The 25,069-nt window shown below is 42.8% G+C and overlaps 1 protein-coding gene across 1 annotated transcript in view; it reads left to right on the top strand.

Moving 5' to 3' along the window:
• LHCGR (luteinizing hormone/choriogonadotropin receptor) overlaps nt 1–25,069 on the top strand; it is a 51,826-nt gene that overhangs the window by 22,094 nt on the left and 4,663 nt on the right. The window contains exons 5-10 of the mRNA XM_019719178.2: nt 694–768; nt 857–934; nt 10,264–10,332; nt 15,630–15,704; nt 17,333–17,518; nt 21,556–21,636. Coding sequence (XP_019574737.2) covers nt 694–768; nt 857–934; nt 10,264–10,332; nt 15,630–15,704; nt 17,333–17,518; nt 21,556–21,636 — 564 coding nt within the window. The remainder of the gene's footprint in view (nt 1–693; nt 769–856; nt 935–10,263; nt 10,333–15,629; nt 15,705–17,332; nt 17,519–21,555; nt 21,637–25,069) is intronic.

Below are 25,069 nucleotides of genomic sequence, written 5' to 3'. Positions count from 1 at the left end.
TCTCTCTGGTGCTCCACGTCATCTTACTCTGGGGCCCCTATAGGAGCTGCTGCCAGCATTGGCACGGCTCCTCTAGCAGCTCCAAGGCTGAGTGATTCCTAACCCAGGTGTTCTGCTTTTCTAAACCTTCAACATCTACAGAACACATAAGGATCTCAGCATTCACCACTTTGGAAAAATATAAGAAAATCCCAGAACCAAATCTGAAGATTGCAGCTCCTTGTTCTCTAAGAATCATTGTCTTCACTAAATAACATTTTCACCCCCCAAAACAGTGACACTCCCTCAACCCCAGTACACACTGTAGTCTAAGCCCACACTGCTGTCAGCAGCCACAGACAGGGCAAGGATTCAGGGTGAGCTGGGGTAACAAGTAAGGAAGGGAACCAGAGAGAGAGGCAAAAGGGAAATCTGGCCTCCTTTCTGTGTCACCAGGTGCCAGGCAGTTCATAGCAGTTGTCCACAGTCCACGACTGGTGAATTTAGAAGTCGGTTGGGGGAAACCCAGATGCCTGGACTCCGCTAAAGGAGTTCCATTCTTGTGTAATAAAATGTGCTTCAATTTAACCCACCACTGAAGCCTCTCTCTTCTCTGTATTTGCAAAATGCCTTTCTACTGTTTTTATCTTTATGCCTTAGTGTAACAGTCACTATTACTGTCTGCCCACATCCCTACCCTGGCCCAAATCACAGGAGCATCTGTAACACAGGCATCCGAAAGCTTCCAGATGTTACGAAGATCCTCTCCTCTGAATTTAATTTCATTCTGTAAGTACCAGGCTGATTGCTATGCACAACAGTTTCCTATTTGCAGCTGAAATTCGGAATGTAAATATTTCTCATTTCATTCCTCAAGGGAAATTTGTGATAACTTACACATCACCACCATACCAGGAAATGCTTTTCAAGGGATGAATAACGAATCCATAACACTGTGAGTAAACTTCCAAATTCACGCTCTACCATATAGCGTCCTGCTGTTCTCACTTCTAACTTAAGGTGAGCTCTTTCTCATCTTTTACCACATCCCTCACTTGCTGATGACATACTTTTGGACCTAAAATACCAAGGGTGAGAGGAGTAGTGTGGGATCAAAGCTGGGTCATATGTTCACATGACAACAAACCAATCCATTCGGTTTAAAATTAATCAAATGGGCCCTGAGGATTTACAGTAACCAAATTTCCAACCGATGAAATTGTTCATTGCATCAGTGGAATGCTTTGAAGCTGGGAAAAGACAGCCTGGAGGGGAATGGCTGCTCTGGTTAAAAGAGAGCATAGAAATTTCAAGTTTCAATTGAGAAGAGTTTGGAAGGATATTCTCCATCTAGTCAGAGTAGTTGATCAATGGACACTGCTTTCGCTCCCTCTGTCTCTGATTTTTTTACCTTCCCCTGGGAACCTGCTGACTTTTGTTTCTGAAGCCACACAATCTATGCCCATTTCTTACATCGCTTAATACTTGAAATGTCTTTTTATGTGACCAGCACTCATCAGGGCACCAGGCTCAAGGGCCCTTCCCATGTCATGCTCTTTCCTAAGGCCGTACTATTCAAACTGCGGCCGGTGGACTGGCCTCTACAGTATCTTCTGAGAGCTGGCTAGAAATGCAGACTCTCAGGCCCATCCCAGACCTACTGACTCAGAATCTGCAAGTTTGCAAGATGCCACGTGATTCATACGCACATTAAAGAGGAAGAGGCATTGTACTAAGAGAACCCAAGTCATTCTCTTTGCTACACACCTGCCTAACTTCCTTCCCTCTGGGATACCTGCCATCTTCACGTGGGTCACCTTCCTTTGACCTACCATCCAGGGCACCATGTCTCATTTCTGTCCAAAGCCCAGTGACCCATATTCAGTTCTGCTCCACACAGCCATATCCCTCTCACTCTTTCTGCCTTGGTTATAGCCTACGGCAGGATCGTGATGAGGCAATAAATGAGCTTGCCCTTAAAGAAAGAAGAAGAGAGTATGGATTGGATGACCCTGCAATGAGGAATAGTTGTGAAGCAAGAGGAGAGACCATCTCAGAGAACTCTCTTTTACATCAATGGATTCTAAAACTTGGTATCAATGGTATACTGCATTTGTATAGTGTTTTTACTTTGCTTAGGTGTAATCCAGCACGTAATTGTCATGTTACGAAGTTGTGACCAAGGTAGCCCCAACTGAAAGTGTTGCAATCAAAAGAATACAGAGCAGCAAACAAACAAAAATTTCAAAATAACTCAAAGTCTTTACTTGCAGCTCTTGAACACCAGAATGGAGACTGTGGACCCCACGAAAAAATTTTCTACAGTTTTTCTATTCCTCCACTTCTCCCACACAACAGCTCTTCCAGATGTTTCTAAATGTGTTTCTGACTCACTGTTACATATGGATCTGGAACTACTTATCCATCATATCCTGTCAGAAACAGGGTATTTACAAAGCAAACACTGAGTGGAGGGGCACTGCAGGCCTTAGGATTTGGGGTCTTCCCACGTCTTTACTGAGACCACAAAAGACATATAAGATCCATGCCCTTGAGTAGCTCATAATCTCAATGAGGAAAATATGAAATAATAAAAGAATAATACTAGCCAGTATATATTCACCGTGAGAGTGTGTGGTACACAGAAATGAGAAGTGCTCTTGGGCTGGAGCAATCAGAGGAGGCTGTGTAGTGGAGCTGAGACTTGAGTTAGACCGCATAGAATCAGTAACGTGTAATATTTAGGTAATATTTATTAAATGCCTGCACTTTTTTTAAGTACTTTTTTAAAAACTCATTTAAGTCTCACAGCAACCCTATGAGGTAGGGACTATCAGCCCCATTTTTAGATAAGGAGACCAAGGCATTAAGAGGTTTAGCAATTTCCTCAAGGTTAAGATTTAGACCCAGACAGTTTGGCTCCAGAGTCACGGTCTTCTTCATCAAGAAAAGGGGAGTGAGTAACCCAAGTGAGGGGATAGCATGAGCCAAAGCATGGCTGTGGGAAGGAGGAAAACAGGATGAAGCACATTCTCTGGTAGTACACACCCTGCTCAAGGGTTGGGAAATAGGTTTAGACAAACACTACATTTAGATAAAAAGGAGCGGAGGGGACACTGGATTGCAGAGGGTCTTGAGTGCCAGGATAAGGGGTTAAAGGCTTTGCAGTAACACCGGAAAATATATTAAGAAGAAACCACCCAACAGAGTAGTCTTTATTGAAAGAGCACAAATATCCAAGACTCCCTACATCTAAAAATAATCCAGAACCACTTGGTACTCCTCCCAGGTAAATGCACAGTGATGGTGTAGAGCAGAATAGGAATGAAAGGGCCGAAGACTTGGAGGAAGATCAAAAAGAAAAGGACTTTAGGGATAATCCAAAGGGTTCCACAAGCTCACAAGACTGGGCTACTCTATCAAACTCAAGGGACAACCAAAGATGCCTTTTTCCACATCACGTTTCAACATGTGCACACAGGAGCTTCATGGTATTTTCATTTTGGGACCATTAATTTGTTAGTTATGATTTTAAGGCTAATGGTGCCTACTAGCAGGGCCCAATTGCCCCACCTCTGAAGTTAATGAGGACTGAGGCTCCATCTCTCCCAGAGAGCCCTCCGAGGCATTGTGCTTCCATCCCCCTCCTCCCTCTCAAGCCTTCATCTGGAAGGGGAGAGATCAGTCATTTGCTTGGCTCTTGTTCTCAGCTGAATGGGCCCTTCTGTAAGTGAAGGATCCTGTGGAGCACCCCGCTGGAGAAAGGGTATTATACTTAAAGAGGAAAGCCTTATTTTCTCAGCTATAAAGTTCAACTCCCTAATTAGAAAATAATGAAAGCAAGCCTTCTCTCTTCATTAGTTGTTGTTGAGATTTTGCTTTTTGTTGAAGCTTTCCTGCCCTCCCCCTACCCAAATCTATACCAACTGTGAGCTCATTTAATGAAAACAAAACACTTTACTTGATGCTGGAGAAGCTCAGTGGGGCTAATGCTAAAACTGTACATTATACTCTTATGTCCCTTTATAGCAGTTTGGATTTTCATTAAATCTCCTCAAGTGGCCACCTTGAAATGTCCCCTGTAGGTAAACAGGATTTGGCTACACCACCTTTAAAATATTCTAGATATGACTGGTCATACCAGTCTCAGAAAGGAAACAACATTGATTCACATCTTAATTCCACAAGGAGAAGGAATAACTTTCTAAGACCCGTCAAAGAAAGGATGCCTGGCAAAGGATGACAAGATTCCAGGCTGCACCTGTGACAAGCCACAGGTCAAGAGACTGCAGGGCATTGCAATAGAGAACCTGAATTCTAGTCCTGGTTCTGCATGTAACCAGCCTTAGTTAAGTCACGTCACCTCAACGTGCCTGTCTCTGTATCCGATGGGATTATTAATACCTCCTTGTGCAAATGCAATCACATTATATCATCTACACTGCACTTCCACAATTAAAAGCTAACATTCACCGAGCCAGTTGTCTTAGACCATCCTGAAAACACTGTATCACATCATCTCATTTTAAAGATTTTTATTTTGAAATTTTTAACTGGTAATTGCAGTCACTTTTCATTTGTCTTTCCACTGACAAATAGAAAGGACAGTACTGTGAACTCCCCTATATACCCTACCTAGATACACCTATTGTTAACAGCTTGTCACATCTACTCTATCTTATATACACTTATATACTCTTATATACTCTATGTAAGTATATACAACATATTTCCCTTTTTGCAAATCATCCAAAAGAAGTTTATAGACATGACGCTTCATACCTAAATATTTCAGCATGTATCTCCCCAAAACATTCTACATAACTACAACACCATTACAACTAAGAAAATAAACATGAATTTAAGGATATAATCCAACCTACAGTTTATATTCAAATGAAAATGTCTTTACAGATTTATTTTTAAATTCAGAATCCAAAGTTTATGCATTTTTGTTATGTCCCTACTCCTCCCAACCTCACCCCCCAAGAACTGCCCCCCACGTTCCTCTGTTCTATATGACACTGGTTACTTTGAGGGACCCAGGCCAGTTGTCTGGATTCATCTGACTGTATTGTCATGACTAGATTCAGATCAACATTTCTGCAGGAACACTGCAAAGGAGATGTTATGTCTCTCCCACGGCATCAAACCAGGAGGCACATCGTGTCACGCTGTCCCACTCCTTGGCCAGTCAGTTAAGATAGTAACTGCTAGACCTCTTCTTCACAAGGATGCATACTTCCCTTTGTCGTTAATAAGTAAATCATGGTGGGATAATTTGCATTTGTGTGACTATCACTTGGCCAACAACCTTTCATCCGATGGTTTTGGCATCTGTTGATTATTGTTATTACAATGGGAGTTACAAAATGGTAATTTTATAGTCTACCATTCCTCTACATTTATCAGCCAGCACTCTTCTGTAACAAAGAAGTTTCCTTTTTTTAATCTTCTCCTCTCTCTCATACCCTTTCTCTTGTTAAGGATTACTATGGAACATGGAATAGTCAAAAATTTTATTTAACATATTATAATCCATTGCTGTCATCATTCTGTTGGATGCCTGTCACCTCTTTATTATTACATATGGTCAAGTCATATAAGCTGACATGAACTTGGCTGAGGTGGAAGGAAACATAAAAACTCCAGTGCTGCAGAAAAGCAGGAGGTATACCCAAATCAGAGAGGGGGACCCCTTGCCATAGAGACTTGAGCCCCACAGAAATGGGGGAATCCTAATGAACATTCAAAACTGGAGTCAAGGTAGCACAGGGCAGTGACCAGCAACAGTTGTCCACACAACCACTGCCAGGGTGTCCACTAGAGAGGGGTCTTTATACAGAGGAATTATTCAGATATAAAAGGACTGCAGCAAAGTACCACATGGAGAAGACAGTAGTGAATTTAGGACCCCTCTTCTTTAGGATGGTGTTTGTATAGCTGTTTGATAAAAATTTGCTTATAGATGTACCACCACAGGGTATATATTCTAAAATAGTATGCTTTGCCCTTCAGCAATGGGGGCCATTTTCTGAGACCCTGAGGATCTGTTCACATAAATTAAGCTTTCTTCTTTGAAATCATCCAAAAAGTAGGTGGCTACATGATCCAAGAGGGAACTATGGCAGAATGTTAATATAACCCAAGAAATGCTTTTAGAGCCCCAGGAATATTTGGAGTTTGTTATAAGGCAGCATTCAGAATTAGAGTATCATCCGTGGTTAAGTTCTAAAGCCTGAATCTTATTTTGAATAAAAAGGTGCCATTCTCTCTGTCTGAATCACAATGACTGGTATTTGAATAGAGAACCTAGACAATGCTTTAAAATAAGGTGCAACTATTGTAATAGAGGAGAGGAGAGGGAAATACTTTTCTGTACCTGTGACAGCATCCTCAAAGCAAAGGAAGCCCTTCTTATTTAATTCTGACACCATGGTGTTTTGGAAGAAAGTTATCTGAAGTGACTCTCCAGATGTTTTAAAGGGCAAAATACATCGTGCACGCCTGACAACATGAGGTCTCCCACTTGCATTTGTAATTTCTCCAGAGTAAGGATGCTACTGTTTTAATCTAAACAATACAGTGCATTCTATTGTGTGAGTCTGGTAAGAACAGAGACGAAGAGCAGCAGCTGAAAAGGAAACAATGAGCCTGTTCTTTGGGAAGTTGGCACAAGAAGGACCTAGGCTATCACAAAAAAAAAGTCCAAATGCAAAAATGTCTGCGATACCAATACAGACCAAAGGTGGCTGAGGGTTTTTGGTGAGTGAGTACGTTTGAGGCAGCCCAGGCCATGGAACCAACCTGCTCCACCCAGAAATAGAAAGGCCCTGATAACCCCAGTAAAGTTCATTTAAACAGGTGGCTGCATTTCATGGAAATTCTGTCCAGAGCATGGAAAGGGAGATTGTTTCCCTCTGTTCTGGTCAGAGAGCTAAAGGCCACTGCCAAATAGAATAAAAATAATAGGAACAACACATTAAGCATTTACTATGTTCCAGAACCTATTAATATTTCTAAGTGTTTAACATTATGTTTACTGTTTTCATCTTCACAACAGCCTTTGAGGTCAATGTTATTATTTTCATCCCAATTTTCAGATTAGGAAATTGAGACACAGAGAGGTTAAGTAATTTGCCCAAAGTAAGTCAGTTCATAAGTAGCAGTTTGGGATTCAAGCCCAGGCAGCTGGGCTCGGGGTTTGCAGACTTAACTACGAGGTGGCACTTAGAGCACTGGCATTGTAAGCCCTACAAAAAAGTACAAAATCCTAATATGTATCAAAACTAGGATCGGGGCAGCACCTAGTAGTGATGGGGAATGGCATCCTGACAACTGCTGCAGATTTGCTTTGCCAAAATCAAAGCAGGGGCTACGCTTTCTTGATCACCTACACTAGTAGCCTCATCACTTAGAAAGCAATGAGGGGACTAGACTCCAGACTCAATTCTGACCAACAGACCATCAGATTTGCACTGTGGAAATGAGGAGAGCTGCATCCCCCTAGGGCAGGGGGTCCCAAAGTGGCATTCCCAAGGCTCCCTGGGCAAGCTTGTTATCAAAGTGTGTGTTCCTAGATGTTACTACCAGTCTGACTCCATAGGTCTGCAGCGCACCTGGGCAGCAGGTCTGAGTCTGTATGTTTGGCAAGCAGCTCTAGGTGATTCTGGTTCAGTAGATGGCGGCGAATGCTTTGACAAACACTGGCCTAGGCTTTAAGAAATCCAATTTCAAAGAGGTTCGGAGGAAAAACAGGTATGATTCCTTCATCTAAAAGACATTGCTATAAAGGAATTTGCCACCCCCACCCACCCACCCATGACCAGATACTGCCAAAGAAGAATGTTCTAAGTGTAAAAATTTTTTAAATCCCAGTGGGATTGAGTGCTAAGGAGGCAAGAAGGTTGTGTATAATTATGTAAGACAATAGGTCTTACAAAATGGCACCCAATCATCCATTACAGAAGACAGTTAAGAGCTAGTGTGTGAAACTTTAAACTCAGAAGAGTTCTAGAAGAAAGCACAGGAGATGGGGGGAAGTCAAGGAAGGCTCATCCTCCTGCTGAGGGGCGAGGCTGCTGCTACACCAGCCTAACGACTGAGCAGGGCAGCGGGCATTCGGAGATGCCTGGGGTTTTACGGAATGAATGAAAGATGCTCCCCTGCTCCCTCTGAACTCAATCTAATAAGAATTTATGAATTATTTTGTAATCTCGGTATTTTGTGAATCTCAGTGTTCGAATAGCATGCTTCAACATGAGTCCCACTTCTATGTATTTAGAGGCTGATTTGTCTCAGGTGTGCTTGAGTTGATGGAAGGAAACCACATGCACACACACATACACACTATACACATACACATATACCACAGGATGACATTCCATGCTTGCTTTATTTAACGAAGACTAGGGAAACCTTTCAGACAACAGCTGTGTGAAGCAGGAGCAGGTGGAGAATGCGTCTGAAGTTTTTCTCAAGTCACACCCCCAGTCTGTTCCTGACATGGCCATTCCGCTGCCAGCAACCCTGTAAAAGGAAGCTACGGTCTTGCCAGATATAGGAGTTGAATTTTATATTTTACCACAGCCCTTTTTCACTTGAATCTTACATCATTGCTAATGAAGAACTTATACAAATATTTATATTTAAGACTGTGGCTTTCAAACTCATTTGACTATGATTTATAGTAAGAAATTCATCTCCCATAGATTCACTTATTCATCTAATTCATTTAACATATATTTATTGTCATCATCCCAGATGCCAGCCACTGTTCTAGATGCAAAGGATTCTGCAATAAACAAAACGGTCTGAAATCCTCGCTCCCATGAAGCTTACATTGTGCTGGGGAAGGTAGACAATGAACAAGTATAATACAATCATGGGTCAGACAGTGATAAAGCAACAGAGGAAAAACAAATCAGAGAAGGGGGCGGGGAAATGCTGGGGTGCTGGGGGCGGGGAGGAGAGTAGTTTAAACACATCAAACACAGCCCAGCAGGAGGAGGGAAAGGGGGCCTTGTGCATGTCTCAGGGAAGAAAAGTGAAAACAACCAGCAAAACTGATGTGCTAGAAGTAGCCACAGTCGTGTATTCTGGTCACATTTTTGCCTACTGTGGGCTTTAGACAAGTCACTTTCCTCTCTTACCCTATTTCTTTCTTTGCAAAATGAAGAGGTGCCATTTGAATCTCAACAAGTGTCTTTCTGACTGTAACACTTCCCAGCAACTAAGGAGCCTCTTATGTCTTATTCTAGGCAGATATATATACAGAGGATGCCAAAGAAATGTAAATACATGACTTGTATTCATCTTTTGTTATCGGTATATATTGAGCATTACAATTTTAATACAGTTTTTTCCATTCTTAAAACGTGTAGACATTTTTTTTGGCACCTGTGCGTGTGTGTGTGTGTGGTGGGTGGGGTACAGATAGATAGATAGATAGATAGATAGATAGATAGATAGATAGATAGATAGATAGATCTATATCTATATATATATATATGCTTATACTTATAGGTATATAACATATAAAAATTGTGAAACAAAGTGTCATAAACAGTACTACCCTAATTACATACAACATACTCTCGTATTTTTCATTCTGTTCTAATCACTTCTGTTTCATTTTTTTTAAATGCTCACTGCACCCAACTAAATTGATTTCACTATCCACTAACAGGTCTTAAAGAACTGTTTACAGACATTGAAATCTTCTTGGTTGTGGAGCCAAATATGGCATCACCAACAGCATCTATTCATCCAAGAAAAAGAATAGCTAACTCAGTACGGGCGCCTTGCTCTGCCCTCAGCTTTCAGCAACCCAGAAAGCCCGCATGCTCCCACAGGCCTGTAGAAGCAGAGCTAGATCTGAGTGTTAATCAGACAGCTCTGGCCTCAAATCCCAGTTCTGCCACTGCTTTCTTTGACCTTCAGCAAGCTACACAACCGCACTGAGGCTTCGGTTTCTTATCAGGATAATGGAAATGATGACAAAGATTAAATCATAGAATATACGTAGAATAGCCGCTCAAGTATTTGGTCCTTAATAAACACTTAAAATTGGTGGTGGTGGTGGTAATGGTGGAGGTGGGGGCAAACTGGAGCAAAAAGAATAGCCTCATTTTACCAGGCCCATAGAATCTAAAATGTTGGAGAAACGGAGCTAGATATTGTGAATGCCAGTAACCATCTTAGTAATAAATGTCACAGGAGGAAGAACATGTGATTCCAAACTGTGTTTCTTTCATTCCTAAATCTTCTCTCTTCCCTCTTCAGCAAATTATATGGAAATGGATTTGAAGACATACAAAGTCATGCGTTCAACGGGACAACACTGATTTCCCTGTAAGTATGCTTATTTCCCCAGCTCATGAATAAAAATGAAATATTACTCTGGCTACCAGATCACATTCAATCTTCAGCAACTAACTCAGGACAAAAATAAACTTTCAAGTGGCTAGTCCTCAGTGTTTCATGCATGTTACTAGGCAACTGGCTGGCTGGAAACCCCAGAGCACCCTGGTTTCAAAGAGAGATGCAGTCTGGATACATTAAAGTTGACAGTTTGCTGAAATATTCAACACCCTACTTTAGGCTCGTCCATCTCACAGCCTCCCTCACTAACCCCCTTGCTCAGGGTGAGGGTGTGATAGAGGCTGACGATTTCAGCAAAGAAATTCCTCCCCTTGGCCCCACTGCTGAGAAATCTAGCAATACCATTTACCAGCTAATCAGCCACAACAGACCCACTCACAGGCCCCTCTCCCTACTGCAGGGGTGGGGGTGGGGTGGGTAGGTTGCTCCTTTTCCACACGGGAGAGAAGCCTTGCATTTTCACCACACCCTCTCCCAGTCCCCAGCATCAATAGCCTTTAACGCACAGGGAGCATCTTGACTGTTTCCTTCATTATTCTCAACCTCTCTTTCTGTGGCTCCTTTTCTAGAAGAGTGGTTCATTCACAAAGCATCCGGAGCAAGGGCTGTTTGAACCATAACAGGTACAAGGTGAAGTAATGATCACACTACAGTTGTGTATAATAGAAACTAAGAGCACATGAAAAGCTCAGCTAAAGCCAAAATTAAGCAAAACAAACAAATGAAAGGGTTTTTATAATACATAGGTCATATAAACCATGACCTACACGAGTCCTCCTCAGACTTGAACATACATAAACAGAACGTGGAGATGGTTAAAACAGATTCCCGGTCCCCACCCCCAGAGATTTTGATTCCGTGGGACTAGGGGAGGGACTGAGAATTTGTAATTTTAACAAGCTCCCAGGAGATGCTAATGCTGCCGGTCTGAAGTTGAGTGGCATAAATGTATATGTACGACATACGATTTATTTTAACTATAGATATTAACGTAAGACCCCATTATACTGACACCGTGCTATATAGCTTCGTGGCTAAGAGAGCAGATCTAAGAGTCACTGACTGGAAGTCTATCTCCAATCCCAGTATTGCTCAGCTACCTTGAGGAAGTGATTTAAAGTTTCTAAGCCACAGTGTTCTCAGTCATAAAATGGAGCCACTGATACGCTTGTTTTGAGGATACCCCCCCCACAAAAACAAAAAGGTCTGTTTTGTGCCCTCGGTGATTGGCACTGAGTAGGTGCTCATTTATTTTTATGACATTAGGGAGTTAATTGTGAATAAGTAATAATTAAATACCATTACATTTTTTATGCTGTTAGCACGAGTCTGGCACATACTAAGTACTCAAGAAATGGTAGCTTTTTAAAAGTTGTGCTCCCTTCCATGGAGTAAATTTTCCCTCATTTTCTTGTTGACTTGAATTTAATGAAGGGTGTACTGTCACCAACCGAATCTGTTTCGGCCAAATTTAAATCAGTGGCATATCCTCTCCCAGCACAGGACTCTCAGGTGCCTCATTCCATCATTCAGTCAACAAGTGCTTGCCAACATCCGCTGTGGTTGAAGGATCACATCATATTCTGGGGGGAGATGAACATGAACGATCCCTGGCGTTTGCCCCACAGAAGCTTGTTTACAGCCTAGGAAAAGCATCTCCAAATGGTACAGAAACTGTACACTCAGTAGTAACTAGGAAGACAAAGCATGACGCCTGCCCTGTGAGAAGGAAAGTCCTCTGGGAATCCAAAAGCACGAGAGAAGGAAATCAGAGAAAGCTTTGTAAGACAGGTAGACTTCAAGCAAAGCCCAATTTAGGCAAAGACAGAAGGAAAATGCATTCTGGGCAGAGGACAACACGAAGAACAAATGGCCCAGTGGAGTAAACATAAGATGTGTTCATAGACCAACAAATAGTACCTTCTAGAAACTTGTAGTTGTGGGTTAGGGACAAAGCAGTAAGGGCCTTAGATGCCAGAGTAAAGAATCTGGACTCTCTTCTATGGAAAATGAGATGTTGTTGAAAGTTCTGGGATGGAAAGCATAGTGTAAGGGGGTGCTTAAGTAAGGTCCTCTGTTAGCAGGCAGGACAAAGAACTAGAAAGGGCAGTTCAGAGCTAGAGACACAGACACTGGGATTATCCGAACAGAGGGAGCAGCTGAAGTCCTCTGTGGCTGGGGTCACCTGGACAAGGAGGAAAAATAAGAGGACTGGATATAAAATTGGGGAGAAACAGAAATGAGAACTAGAAGCCAGAGCAAAAGCAAAGGGAAGTAGAAGGAAACCCAGCAGTGTACATCCTTGGGATGTCAGGGAAAAAATAGGACTTCGGGGGGTGGGACGGGAGGGAGACCTTGGTCAGCAGTGTCTCAGCTGCTTCAGAGATGCCAAATGGGCATGGACTTCACAAAGTCCAGTTGGTCAAAATTCTGCATCCCCACACCTCATTATTGCAAGAAAGAGGAAACCAAGACCACAAATCAATTTCATTCATTTATTCATTCAATAAATATTTATTAAGCATCACTGATATATTAAGCACTATATTAAATGGGTAGAGTAGAAACAGTCCCTGCCTCATCAATTTCTGTTCTAGTGAAGAGACAGACAAGAAGGCAAACAAATAAATAAATTTCTTGCAGGTAATGATATGTACCTGCTTGTAGTGATATGTGAAGGGAAGAACCCATCACTGAGATCTGCAGGAGCGTGGGGGGGGGGATGACTGACGTTAGGTCAGGTGCTCAGAATAGCCTCCCAGAAGATATAATGCTTAGGCTGAACTGAAAAGATAACAAGGAGCTCACCATGGCAATAGTGAGGGGAAGTGTGTTACAGAAAGAAGGAGCAGCATGTGCCAAGGTCCTGAGTTGGGAAAGAAAAGAAAAGCTCCAGGAATTGAGAGGTGGCCAGGGTGGCTGTAGGGTCATCACCCAGGGGAAGACAGGTGCAAGATAAACTTGGAGGTGGAGCAGGAATGAATCACGCAGGACTGAGGGGCCAAGGAAAGGAGTCTGAATTTTCTTCAAAGGGCAAGGAGACCCTCTTGGAAGGATTTAAGCAGGGAAGAAGGAGGGGGTTTTCAGAACTGTCAAGCCAAATTTCCAAACTCTACATTCAACCCAGTGTCTTGATACCTTCCTCGTAAAATAGGCCTGTCCAGAGCTGTTCAGAACAATGACACCAAAGCACTGCAAAGTTCGCAAACACACTCCTTACCCAGGCAGGACAAGTGGAGAGAAGCAGCACCAAAATGTTGTCCTCAGACACCTCTAGGGGTCCGAGAGTCAGCCCCCATCATTCCCGTAGCACCACAGTTAGGAAAGGTTTGGGTGCAGTTTGGGGTTCTCTCACCGTGCTGCCTATGCTTCTCACACTTGGAGGACCATGTCACTTGGGAGCGTACCCAAAAGTGACTCCCGAGAAAATGTGCTCGACAAATTTGATTTATTTGTGACCAAGTTACATAACGCAGAGGTATCAGGATACAGAAAGACCTGAGTGTTAACAAAACATGCAAAATGCTGTCAAAAATTTGAAAAGTTAATTTGACCTGGCTAACACGAGGAGTATTTGCTCACAGAGCCCAGTTGCCACGATTGATGACCGTAATTGAACATAATTAAAATAAACCAAATCAGGGAGAAGAGCCATGGAGGCTCGGGAAGGAAAATTTCTTTAGATTTAGATTTTAAACAGCAATTGACTCTGACAAGTTCATCTCTTTGAAAGTGGAGATACACCCAGGGGGTGGATTCTGTGAGAGTGACGGGTGCTTTCTGAGGAAAGGGCTGAGGGATTCCAAGGAAAATGCTCTGTAGAAGCATGTGGAAAACAGCCACCCAGGGAAGGAGATGCAGGAGCTTTTGCAGTTTTTAAACAGCAGGCGTGATATGGATACAGGCTGAAATACACTGAAGAAGCTGTAATGCTATGAGATGAGTCAGGTAATTATCTAGGCAGCCTGCCGGGGAGAGGGCGTGGGTGTTGGTGCGTCTCTTTTGCCATGTAACACTGTAACCGTGGTGCAGAAGAAACTTGTCCCCTTGCTCAAAATCATCACACCAACAATGGATGTATACTGTGCCCACTATCCAGGGTTTCCAGAATATTCTTTGAGTCACCCCCCTTCTCTTATAGGAAGAACGTGCTGAAAAGAAGGCAGGCAAGCCTGAGCCCAGGACTCCTCTCCCAGTTCCTTGTCCACCCAGAGAAAGGCCTGTGCTTGGAAACACCAGAGTCAGGGCCCAGACAGGGGGCTGCTCTGCAGGGTGGCTGAACCGTTCCTGAGCGGCTCACCCTGCGCTGCTCTGAGCTAAAGGGAGCAGAAGCCCGCAGGTAGCCACTGCCTAGAGCTTTGGGCTTCTGTCATGGCCTTAAGAGCAGCAGCGCTCAGCCCCTTTGTTTCCACAACCCCCATGCCTGGTGATCATCACATACTTAGCACGGACCTAGGACCTACGGGGCACCCAGGGTATGGGACAGTTGTGTACACGGGCTTTACTTCCTCCCCTTTCCCACCCACTGAGAAACGCATATCTGAAAAGGAGTGCAATTAACTTGAGGAGAGGGGTAACTTTGAACAGACCCTACATTTTCTTTCTAAGTGGAGCATTTGCAAACCTTAGGCTCTCACCATAAACAGACCCTGAGACCTCCAAGGTCACGACAGCTGAGAGCCTTGATGCAGGGCGGGCTGCTCTTCCACCCTTCAGCCTTGAACACTGGAGCAGCAGTTTCATCCTTGCCCAGCTGTCTGATAGTAAATTTCCATAACTCCCGGACAGGAGGGGTGAGTACTTTAAGCTGTAGGACAAAGGGCTCCAAGAAGTAGGGGGGAAATCACAGAGGAAAGGTGGGGCCACACACACTCTCCAGCAACTTCACAATGTCACCGAGCACTAGCTTGTCCTCTTCCCACTTTGCCTACAGCCCCCCCCCCCGTGCCCTCTGACCCTGAGCACCATGCAGAGGGGTGTCCAAACTGCAGCCCATGGGCCAACTGTGGCCTGCCATCCATTGTTAATTGGCCCACAGCAAATTCCAAAAATACATTTAGTTTACTTAAATAAACCAGGTGAGGCAATACGTACTTCACCTCGAGTGAGTGGCCCGGCTGTTTGTGTATTTTACTGCATATGGCCCTTGGTGAAAAACGTTGAAAAAAGTTTGGACACCCTGGACTAGTCCAAATGTGTGTGTACACAGCTGTGGCTGGTGACACAGGAGGTGCAAACTCTACTGAGGACGCTGTGCTTCCCCGCAGGGAACTAAAGGAAAATGCCCGCCTGGAGAAGATGCACCTTGGAGCCTTCTGGGGGGCCGCGGGGCCTAACATCTTGTGAGTACAGTGGTGATGCCCCCCTCCCCACCCAGCGTACCCCAACACGCCAGCGTAGGGTGTCCAGCCACATGGTCCCCAGCCTGGTTTGAGGGACATCGGCCTCTGCATGTGAAAGGGCTGCCATAACAAAGCTCCACAAACTGGGGGGCAAGGGGCTTTAAACAATAGAAATTTACTGTCTCTCAGTTTAGGAGCCTAGAAGTCTAAAGCAAGGTGTCAGCAGGGTTGGTTCCTTCTGAGGACTGTGAGGAAAAGAGCTGTTTCAGGCCTTTCTTCTTGCTCCTGGTAGTTCATTCTTATTGTGGCAGTATGGCTCCAATCTCCACATAACATTGTGTGTGTGTGCATGTGTGTGTGTGTCCATCCAATTGTCCCTCTTTTTATAAGGACACCGAATGAGCTCATCTTAGATCACCCCTGTAAAGACCCTATTTCCATATGAGGTCACATTCTGAGGCACTGGGGGTTGGAACTTCAACATATGAACCTGGGGAGACACGGTTCTACCTATAACACTAAATCTGGACGGCTGCCTCGTGTGCTGGCAGAGGGGGTTGGCTGCCCACCTGGCATTCAGTCATGGCATTCGAGGCCAGAGATCTGACTTGCCCTGGCATTTGGGTGGACAGGGCCGAGTTGCTGTGTATCAGGCTCTCTGAGGGAGCCAGAAGTGGAGTCAAGTTCCCTCAGTTATGGGAGTTCAGTGTAAGGACATGTGGGAAAAGTTGTCAAGTTTATCCATCTACCAACCACCTTTTGCTCCCCTCCCATGTGCTGAGCACTAAGTATTGGGGCAGTTTGCTGGGGGGTGGAGGGGTGGGCTGCGCTGCTAGAAGTGTTTCATGGGGCATCAGCCGCAGCCACTTAGAAAATGGGCAGAATTTTTAAATTCCCACTGACAGCTCTTCTTCCTCACATCTAACTTGCTTGGAGTTTTCTCAGACATTGCCTCAAGTCGAGAAAAAACAAGGAGTTCAGGACACCTTGTTTCCAAAACCTGAATTTGCAACACAGCTCTGCTGGCATAGCCGAGTTTGCTCTTCGGACAGATGAATGCAGTTTGCCTTTAGAGGACGTGCATTCTGCTTCTCGGGGAGACGATGGCCAACACCACACTGCAGCTCTTAAGAGCGTGACCAGCCTGTGCTGCATGAAAACCTACCCCGCGGGGCTTGATCAATCAAAGACCAAGCCTCACCTGAAGCCCTGAGTATTTCCTCCTGGGGTAGAGCACTAAAACTGATGTCACTGCGTGTGCCTGCTGTCTCACAAAGCAGGTAGTTATTTCACTTCTGCTAAGTGGAAAGCAGTAGAGGAAGGCAGAGCGAGGGAGAAAGGAATCAGGAGAGGAGAGAGAGAGGAATGCTAATGAATGTATGGCAGGTACAAGGAGTTATACTCAACCTTAAAAAGAATAATGGGATCCATACGAGGGAAGAAACACAGCATAGCTTTTTTGACTTTAGATCTTAATGAGCGTGAAATGGAAAATTAGAGGAAAGGCAAGATGGAGAAAAGATTCCTCAGAATCTAGAAGGAGACCGTTGTTTAGAGGAGGTTTTCATTCTATAAACCAAATGTACCAAATAAATAAATAAAAAGCCTTTCTCCCTTTTATTTTTCAGGGATATTTCTTCCACCAAACTGCAGGCTCTGCCTAGCTATGGGCTGGAGTCCATTCAGACGCTAATAGCCACATCATCCTATTCTCTAAAAAAATTGCCATCAAGAGAACAATTTACCAATCTCCTGGATGCCACATTGACTTATCCCAGCCACTGCTGTGCTTTCAGAAACTTGCCAGCAAAAGAGTAAGTGAAAAACAAAAGGTAAGCCTGCCAAGCTGTGGCAGAAACCCCAGATATCAAAATAGTCAACTGGTCCACGGTTCCATGCCCCTCCTGTCCCCTCCTTCTAGACCAACTCCTTACCCACGGGGTCACCCCCAGATAGACAAGAAGAAAACGAACCATCCTGTTTCCTCCTGAAAGCCAATTCCAAAGAGTCAACTCAGCCAGCAGCTAGACCTTTATACCCTATTCTAGGCTAATTGAATCATAGCCTTAAATTAGACTATGATAGCAGCTGCAAAATGGAGTACAAAACTGGCGCCTTGAAGATCAATTAGCTCTAATCCTTACCAGAAAGCATAATTTTTATGCAGTGAAAGAAGTGACCTCAAGAGGGTAAATTTTACCTAACGTCTTAATATTTAATTACAAAATAAAATAAAAAATAAAAAACACACACAAAGCACTACAGAAGGTTTTTGTTTTTGTTTAAGCTATTTCTCTTCCTGTAGAAGACCACCTTACGTTTCAGAACAGAATCCTAGATCCTTAAGGATTAACTTAGTGTGGAAACAAAAAGGGCAAAAGCTCCTGGCTGGATTGTGTCCAGTGAGGGGCATCTTACTGATTCAACTGATTCACTTTAATCTAGAACAGAATGGCAGAGTGTGCAGGATTTCATTCTTTCCTTAAAGCACTGCTTTCCAAGATTTTTTTTTTTTTTTTTGACTGAGCTGCATAGTAAGAAACACCATTTTTACATTGCAACTCAGTACACATCACACATGTAACTGAAATAAAAGTAATACTTAACTTTTTACATGCGATATACTGATATTTTCTTGTCTATTTTACTCTATTTCATGTTTGTTTGTTTCTTTGTTTTTAATGCTAGTTTGATGTACTCTATTGTTTTCATGACCTACTACCCATTGGAAAAACATTGTCCTAAAGGGATATTATGCAGCCTAAAAAGATATTCTCAATCAATTAATTAGATGAGGCATTGAGAGAGTGACACTAGGATCTTGCTGTCTTTGTTTGGAATCAACTTATTTGTAATTAATCAACCAGCATGTATTATTGGACACACCTACTTTACGCCTTGCATAGGTATGTGTAATTCTATCTGTGGCTTATTTTTTATTATTAAAGTTGACATATGATATTAGTTTCAGGTGTACAACATAGTGATTTGACATTTATATATCTTACGATGTGATCACTATGCTAAGTCTAGTAACCATCTGTCAACATGCAAAGTTATTATGATATTATTGCCTATAGTCCCTGTGCTGTACACGACTTCCTTGTGGCTTGTTTATTTTATAACTGGAAATTTGTACCTCTTATTCCCCTTCACCTTTTTTGCCCATGCCTCCACTCCCTCCCCTCTGGCAACCATCAGCTTGTTCTCTCTATATATGGGTCTGTTTCTGTTTTGTTTTGTTTGTTCATTTGTTTTTTTACATTCTACATATAAGTGAGATCATACGGTATTTGTCTTTCTCTGACTGACTTATTTCACTTAGCATAGTGTCCTCTAGGTCCATCCATGTTGTCCATCCATTATTTTTATCACTGAGTAAGATTCCATTGTGTGTGTGTGTGTGTGTATCTGTGTGTGTATCACATCTTCTTTATCTATTCATCTATCAATGGACATATAGGTTGCTTCTATATCTTGACTATTGTAAATAATGTTGCAATTCCAAAAGTGGAATTGCTGGATCATAAGGTAGTTCTATTTTTAATTTTTATAGGAATCTCCACACTGTTTCCTATAGTGGCTGCACCAATTTACAATCCCACCTACAGTGCACGAGAGTTCCCTTTTCTCCACATCCTCACCAACACTTGATGTTTTTTTGTATCTGAATCTTTGGCGGTAACCAGAAGACAAACCACTCACTGTAGTTAGAGAGCCATGAATCATTAACTGAACTTCAAAGAACATTAATTGAGCATTTACCATGTTCCAAACACTGTGCAAAAGTCTGCAGATACATATAGATGAAGAAGGGCTCATCCCAAGCCTCACAGAGTCATGAACAACTGTATGGGACTAACACACAAGAGAGCCAATGCTTATGTACAATACAGCAATGTTATGCTAGAGCTGAGAGCGCGAGTGCTCTGGGAGCATAGAGGAAGAGTTTCTAAACGACAGAAAGGCTTATGGAAGGCTTTCTGAGGAAGTGACTTCTGCTGGGCCTTGAAGAACAGGTAGGCGTTGGCTAGACAGGTGTGGGGGGGAAGCATGCCAAAAATACAAACTAGTTCCTGTGAAGGCACAAAGGGAAGAGACAGTAGGATAAAAGTCATTCAGAAAAACTAGAACAAGAAGATTTCTGCGTACATGGAGGAAGATGAGTGAGGAGAGGAAACCAGGGAGAGGTGGTCCACGATGGGCTCTGAGTGCCAGGCCAAGGTGTTTAGAGGATGGGAAACCAGTGAAGCATTCAAAACAAAAGTACCCAGAGTTGCTTTTGTAAAATATCACTCTGGCCGCAGAATGGAGGATGGGTCGGAAGTGAGCAAAGCTGGTGAGAGACCAACTAGAAACACAATACAGACACTGGTTTATGATAAAGCTGATTCTGAACACCACTTTTGTGGCAAAACAGTCACATCCCCCCTGAAATTACTGACATGTAAAAACTTTAGTTCAGGGTTTTTTATTCCGTTAGATGAAAGAGACTAGGTAAAAAGGGGGGATGGGATTAGACAACCGTGGGCCAGTATCAAAGTGTAATGGGAATGCAGTCACAGAGAGGTTGGGATTACAAGGTCTGACTGACTCCTTCTGTACACCTAAAGCTCGAAACCTTGGATGCTAATGAGGATGGAAAGCCTGAAGCAGGGCCAGTGGAATGTTAGTGCAAACTCTGAGTCACCGCTTGCCCTGCAGCTGCTGAGTCTGGATAATGCTCACAGCTGCCTGGGCACGTGGCCCCAAAGACCTCCTTGGTATCTGTGATTAAAATTTTTAAAAAATAGAGTAGACGGAACCCAGTGCTATTATCTGAAGGCCAAGAACAACCACATTCCATGTTAACTGCAGACTGGTTCACACAGAATCTCTACGTGTCAGATTAGAGCCAGCGTGTGTGTCTCTCTCTCTCGCTCTCTCTCTCGTTCTCTCTGTCTCACACACACAATTTGATCCAAATTTGAGGATTTATAATCCTCACCCAAAATAACAAGCTGATTAATTTTTTAAAGTGACTCCAGTAGGTCAAATAGTTGTGATATATTCTCCACCTTCCTGCTTTTATACAAAGTTGTTCCACAAAGAATTGTCTTGTTAATACTGGGGAAGAATAATATATAGAAATGTCTAGTTTGGATTGTCTCATTTCTCCTTCCTCCTTAGGAAAGGTTGAGGTTCTCACAGACTACTGTCCTTTTTTCTATTTCTTCATCCACTTTTTCTTTGTTCCTCCCTTTGGTTTCACTTTAGGAAATGGAAGTACAGGCCTTCTTTTAATTCCTTGCCATTCCTCTCACCCCCTTTTCTATTGGCTATACTTCTTAAACAGAAAGATGAAGGAATAAGGATCACCCACATACACTCCTGCACATAACTAAAAAAAGCAGAAAATTCACACAATGATGTCAGGTCCAGCATCTTCAAATCCTTACAAAAGAAATCCCCAGTTACAATTCAAACCCATGAACTCGAAAGGGTTATTTGTTCGTCAAGGTCAACGTGGTGAGGAGAGTGGAGAGGAGCAAACCGTAACATACCACAAAGGTAGATTTTAATGAGCATTGAAAACTCCGTGATTCAATGTGACAAATTTAAGTTTTCTCATCTCTAGAGCCCACACAAAACACTTAGCATTCAGAAGCATTTTATCTAAGCTGGAAGCACTCTAATGACAATTCAGAAGCCTTTACTCTCTCCCCAGGAAGTGTTTCAGTTAGGACAATGGGGCAGAACACGAAGCTGGTGCAATAGGTAAAGAATTTGGATGAACAAAGTATAAATAGACCTGATCAGATTTAAAGACCAAAAGCTCAACTGCTTTTTTTTCCCACCTCTTCTCCTTCAGGCAGAATTTTTCCTTTTCCATTTTTGAAAACTTTTCCAAACAATGTGAAAGCACAGCAAGGAAACCAAATAATGAAACACTGTAAGTATTTGCATGCAAAGAAACTCAGGAAGCCATATCTCATTCTGTGTGCCCCTTATTATTATTATCAGTGCCCACAATTTTCTTTTGATAAAAGTCTTGGTTGGGGGGATATTTGCAAAGCATTTTTAATAGCTTTAAAATGGGAACTTTTCTGTGTAAGTGGCATCCAGTTGATCAGGTATCTCGTTCAACTGGATTAAAAAAAAAAAAAACTCTCTTAAAAAGTACCTACATGTTCATTCTACAATTAAATTCTCCTCAGAAATTAAAATTTTATTTGCAAGTATTTTGATGTCACTAAGGGCTTGTTTGAATGACAGCTTCATTTGCGGGAATTTTCACTAGTCACATGATCAGCATTCCGCAAAGATTAGCTGATGGATGGTAGACACAACTTCTAGAAGGAGCTACTTCCTTCAAAGAGACTTAACACCACCTTGACCACTCTGCTCTGGAGCGTAAAATTACCCGGCCTTAACGCTATCACTAACATACACGGATGGGAGCGATGTTTCCATTCTACTGATTTTTTAAACATTTTCCCTGGCTGCCTTGGCATTTCCCACACCTTCAAATGTAAAAGAGCATGCCTCAAAGTGTAACTCCAGGATCCCCTTGCCACATTTACTGTGATTTCGAAGTTTTATTATTCCCCCCATGTGTCCTTCAGGCTACAAAGCCAGGTGCCATTCTAAGATACTTTGCCAATCTGCATTCCCTCTTCTACATCTTTTTTTCTTTTCTCTTCCCCCCACCCCCCACATCAGTCTACAAGTTATATAGAGGCCAGCAGTAGGGTAGTAAGATGGAAGGACCCTGAGCTTCTTTGCTCCTCTGAGTTGGATATGAACCCTTGGCGGTGGTGTTCCTGTAACACTGGGTATCCCTGGACAGCACTTACCTTTTCTGAGACTTTTGTCCTCATCTGTAAGGGACAGCAGAAATATCATTTGGCTTTCAGTACTATGACAGTGAAGGGAGTTGTTGAAGAATGTGACAGGACCTAGGGTACATTATAAATATTATGCTCTGAATCCTTCTTTTCTTTTTCTTTTAATTAGGTCTTTCACCATCTAGTCTCCAGTGTTCCCTTTTCTCACCCTTCCCACTCTTCTCTCTTGATATTCTCTCCATCAGTCACCGTCCACATAACTCTTTTGCAACCATATGGCTTTTCAGTCATCAACAGGAAACCACTTCTGGGTACAATGGTAGCATCAGGGGGTGGTTTGGGGGAGTGGAGACTGTAGCTCACTCTCAACGATCCTCACTAGCCCTCACCATAAGCCTTCCCAAATGCACATACAATCTCGAGTTTGTTAGGCTAACACTACCTTCAAACAAGTCCCCTCATCTTCAGCATCCCCAAAACTACCTGAAATTAATACATAATCTAAGTAAGAAGAGTGTGCTTCCTGTAAAAACATTTATGATAAATCCCCTTCCTCCGCTTCCCAACAGACCATTATTCCTAAGTCCCTAGAGTCGAGCAATTCTAGAGCCAGCCCGTAAGCCTCGTCTGCTCTCCCCAAGATATCATGGTGTCCTGTACTGCTATGGCTCTCTTAAATGCCGGTATTTTCTCCTTTCTTTGCTCATTGTGACTGAAGCAGGGGTGCTACTGCTTCTCCTCCCCCTGACTCAGTATTGCTAAGCCTGGATGTCCATTCACATTCCCTGCATAAGCCATCAGTACTAACGACAGCTCTGTGCTGCGTTTTGTCAGTAAGCGTGCTGCTGCCCTCAGGAGCCATCCCGGGACACAAAGGTAAGTAGCAGCATGTGGATATCTGGTCTGAAGACAAGTCACCAAGGAGGAAACTGCTAGACATATGCCCAGCAGCACATAGAAAGACAGGACAAAGGACCAGGAGAGTGGGAAAGGAAATATGTTTGACCTCTTAATGACACAAATTTATTCCGAAATCATGGCAGAATTTTTAGAAGCTTTTGAATTAGTGCTTCTAGCAGCTGAAGTGGTTTTGAAAAGGGGAAAGGAATAAGGGAAATGAAGGCAGCGATTGTTGGAAAGTTTTCACCTGGTTTAATAAAGGCTATTATTTTGTAGGAATCATCCAGGGAGCTTGCTTAAGATGTAGATTCCTGGGCTCTGTCCCTAGACAGTTTGATTCAGCATTTAAAGTAAAGCCAGGCATCTTCATTTTGCAAACACCCTGGGGATTCTGATGGAAGTGTTTTAAGGACCACACTTCGAAAAACTCCGATTGAGAGATAGTGAAATAGAGGAAAGGACCCCAGACGATGGGTATGACAACCTACTGCTGCCACTAGAGCCTAGTGCTGAGGAATCTCAGGCAGGTCATTCCCTCCTTTTATCGTGATTTCCTTACCAGTAAAATGAGGGGTTCATTGAGATAGTCCTTAAGGACCTTTCTAATGCTAAGAAATAACCTATCTTCTTTCATCGTTCTTTATAACCACCATAGCTCTTTAAAAAATTTAAAAATAGGTAATTACATTGATGTGCATGAGATGAAGACAAACTAATGTGCTACTTATATTAGTAAATATTTTATTATTAAACAAAACAGGTGAGGCTCCTTTGCAGTCTTCTGCACATAGCAATAGTCCTTCTCTAGGTCCAAATGGGTTTCTACGCTATTCTAGCAACTTTTTGGAGTCCCAGGTCATGGATAGCTTTCTCTTCTTTTTTTTTAATCTGTGTTCTTTCGCTTCAGTAATTGTATTGCTCAAATACATCATTTCATCCACTCACTGAATTAGATACACACTTCCTTAGAGAGCGCATGAGAAGCTAAGTGTTGAGAGTGGAGAAAAATACTCATTTAACATATTAGGAACCTTCAGGTGAAATCCTTACTTGTAATGGCCCTGCAGAAGAAAAAATTATGCCCTATTCTCCAGCTCCTAGGATTATAGTAGCAAACGGTGGGCAAAGAGAAAATGCGTTGAGCCTACACACATCATACTATATACAGTCACTGTCCCTACATCCCCTCAGTTCCTCTCAGAGCCAGAATCACTCTGGTTTATTCATCCCACAAACATTTATTGAATGATTACTCTGCGCCAAAACTGTGTGAGGCGCTGAGATTTCAGAAAGAAATAAAACCTAGTCCCTGCCTTCAAGGAGCTAATACACTATCTAAGACATACACGCACAATGGCAATGTGGTTTGATAATTACAATAGTACTTAAGTGCAGCCATGGCACAGGGAAGGAGTAATAAACTTCTTGGAATTGTAGAATCAAGAAAGACGGTCACAGAGGAGCGTATCTTTAAAGATGAGGAGCAATTCACGAGAGAGATGAGGAGAGAAAGAAGAAATAACGCATACGTACTAGGACTGAGGGCTGAAACGTTCGAACTTACTCTGAGAGCCACAAGTCATGTCATGTGACCAAAAGAAAGGTCGCACAGGGGATTTGCAAGATAATTATAAGAAC

This window comes from Rhinolophus sinicus, linkage group LG05, assembly GCF_036562045.2.
Source record: "Rhinolophus sinicus isolate RSC01 linkage group LG05, ASM3656204v1, whole genome shotgun sequence".
Classification (NCBI taxonomy): domain Eukaryota; kingdom Metazoa; phylum Chordata; class Mammalia; order Chiroptera; family Rhinolophidae; genus Rhinolophus; species Rhinolophus sinicus.
Note: the sequence above shows the minus strand (reverse complement) of the source record. Positions and strands in the feature narration are given on the sequence as shown.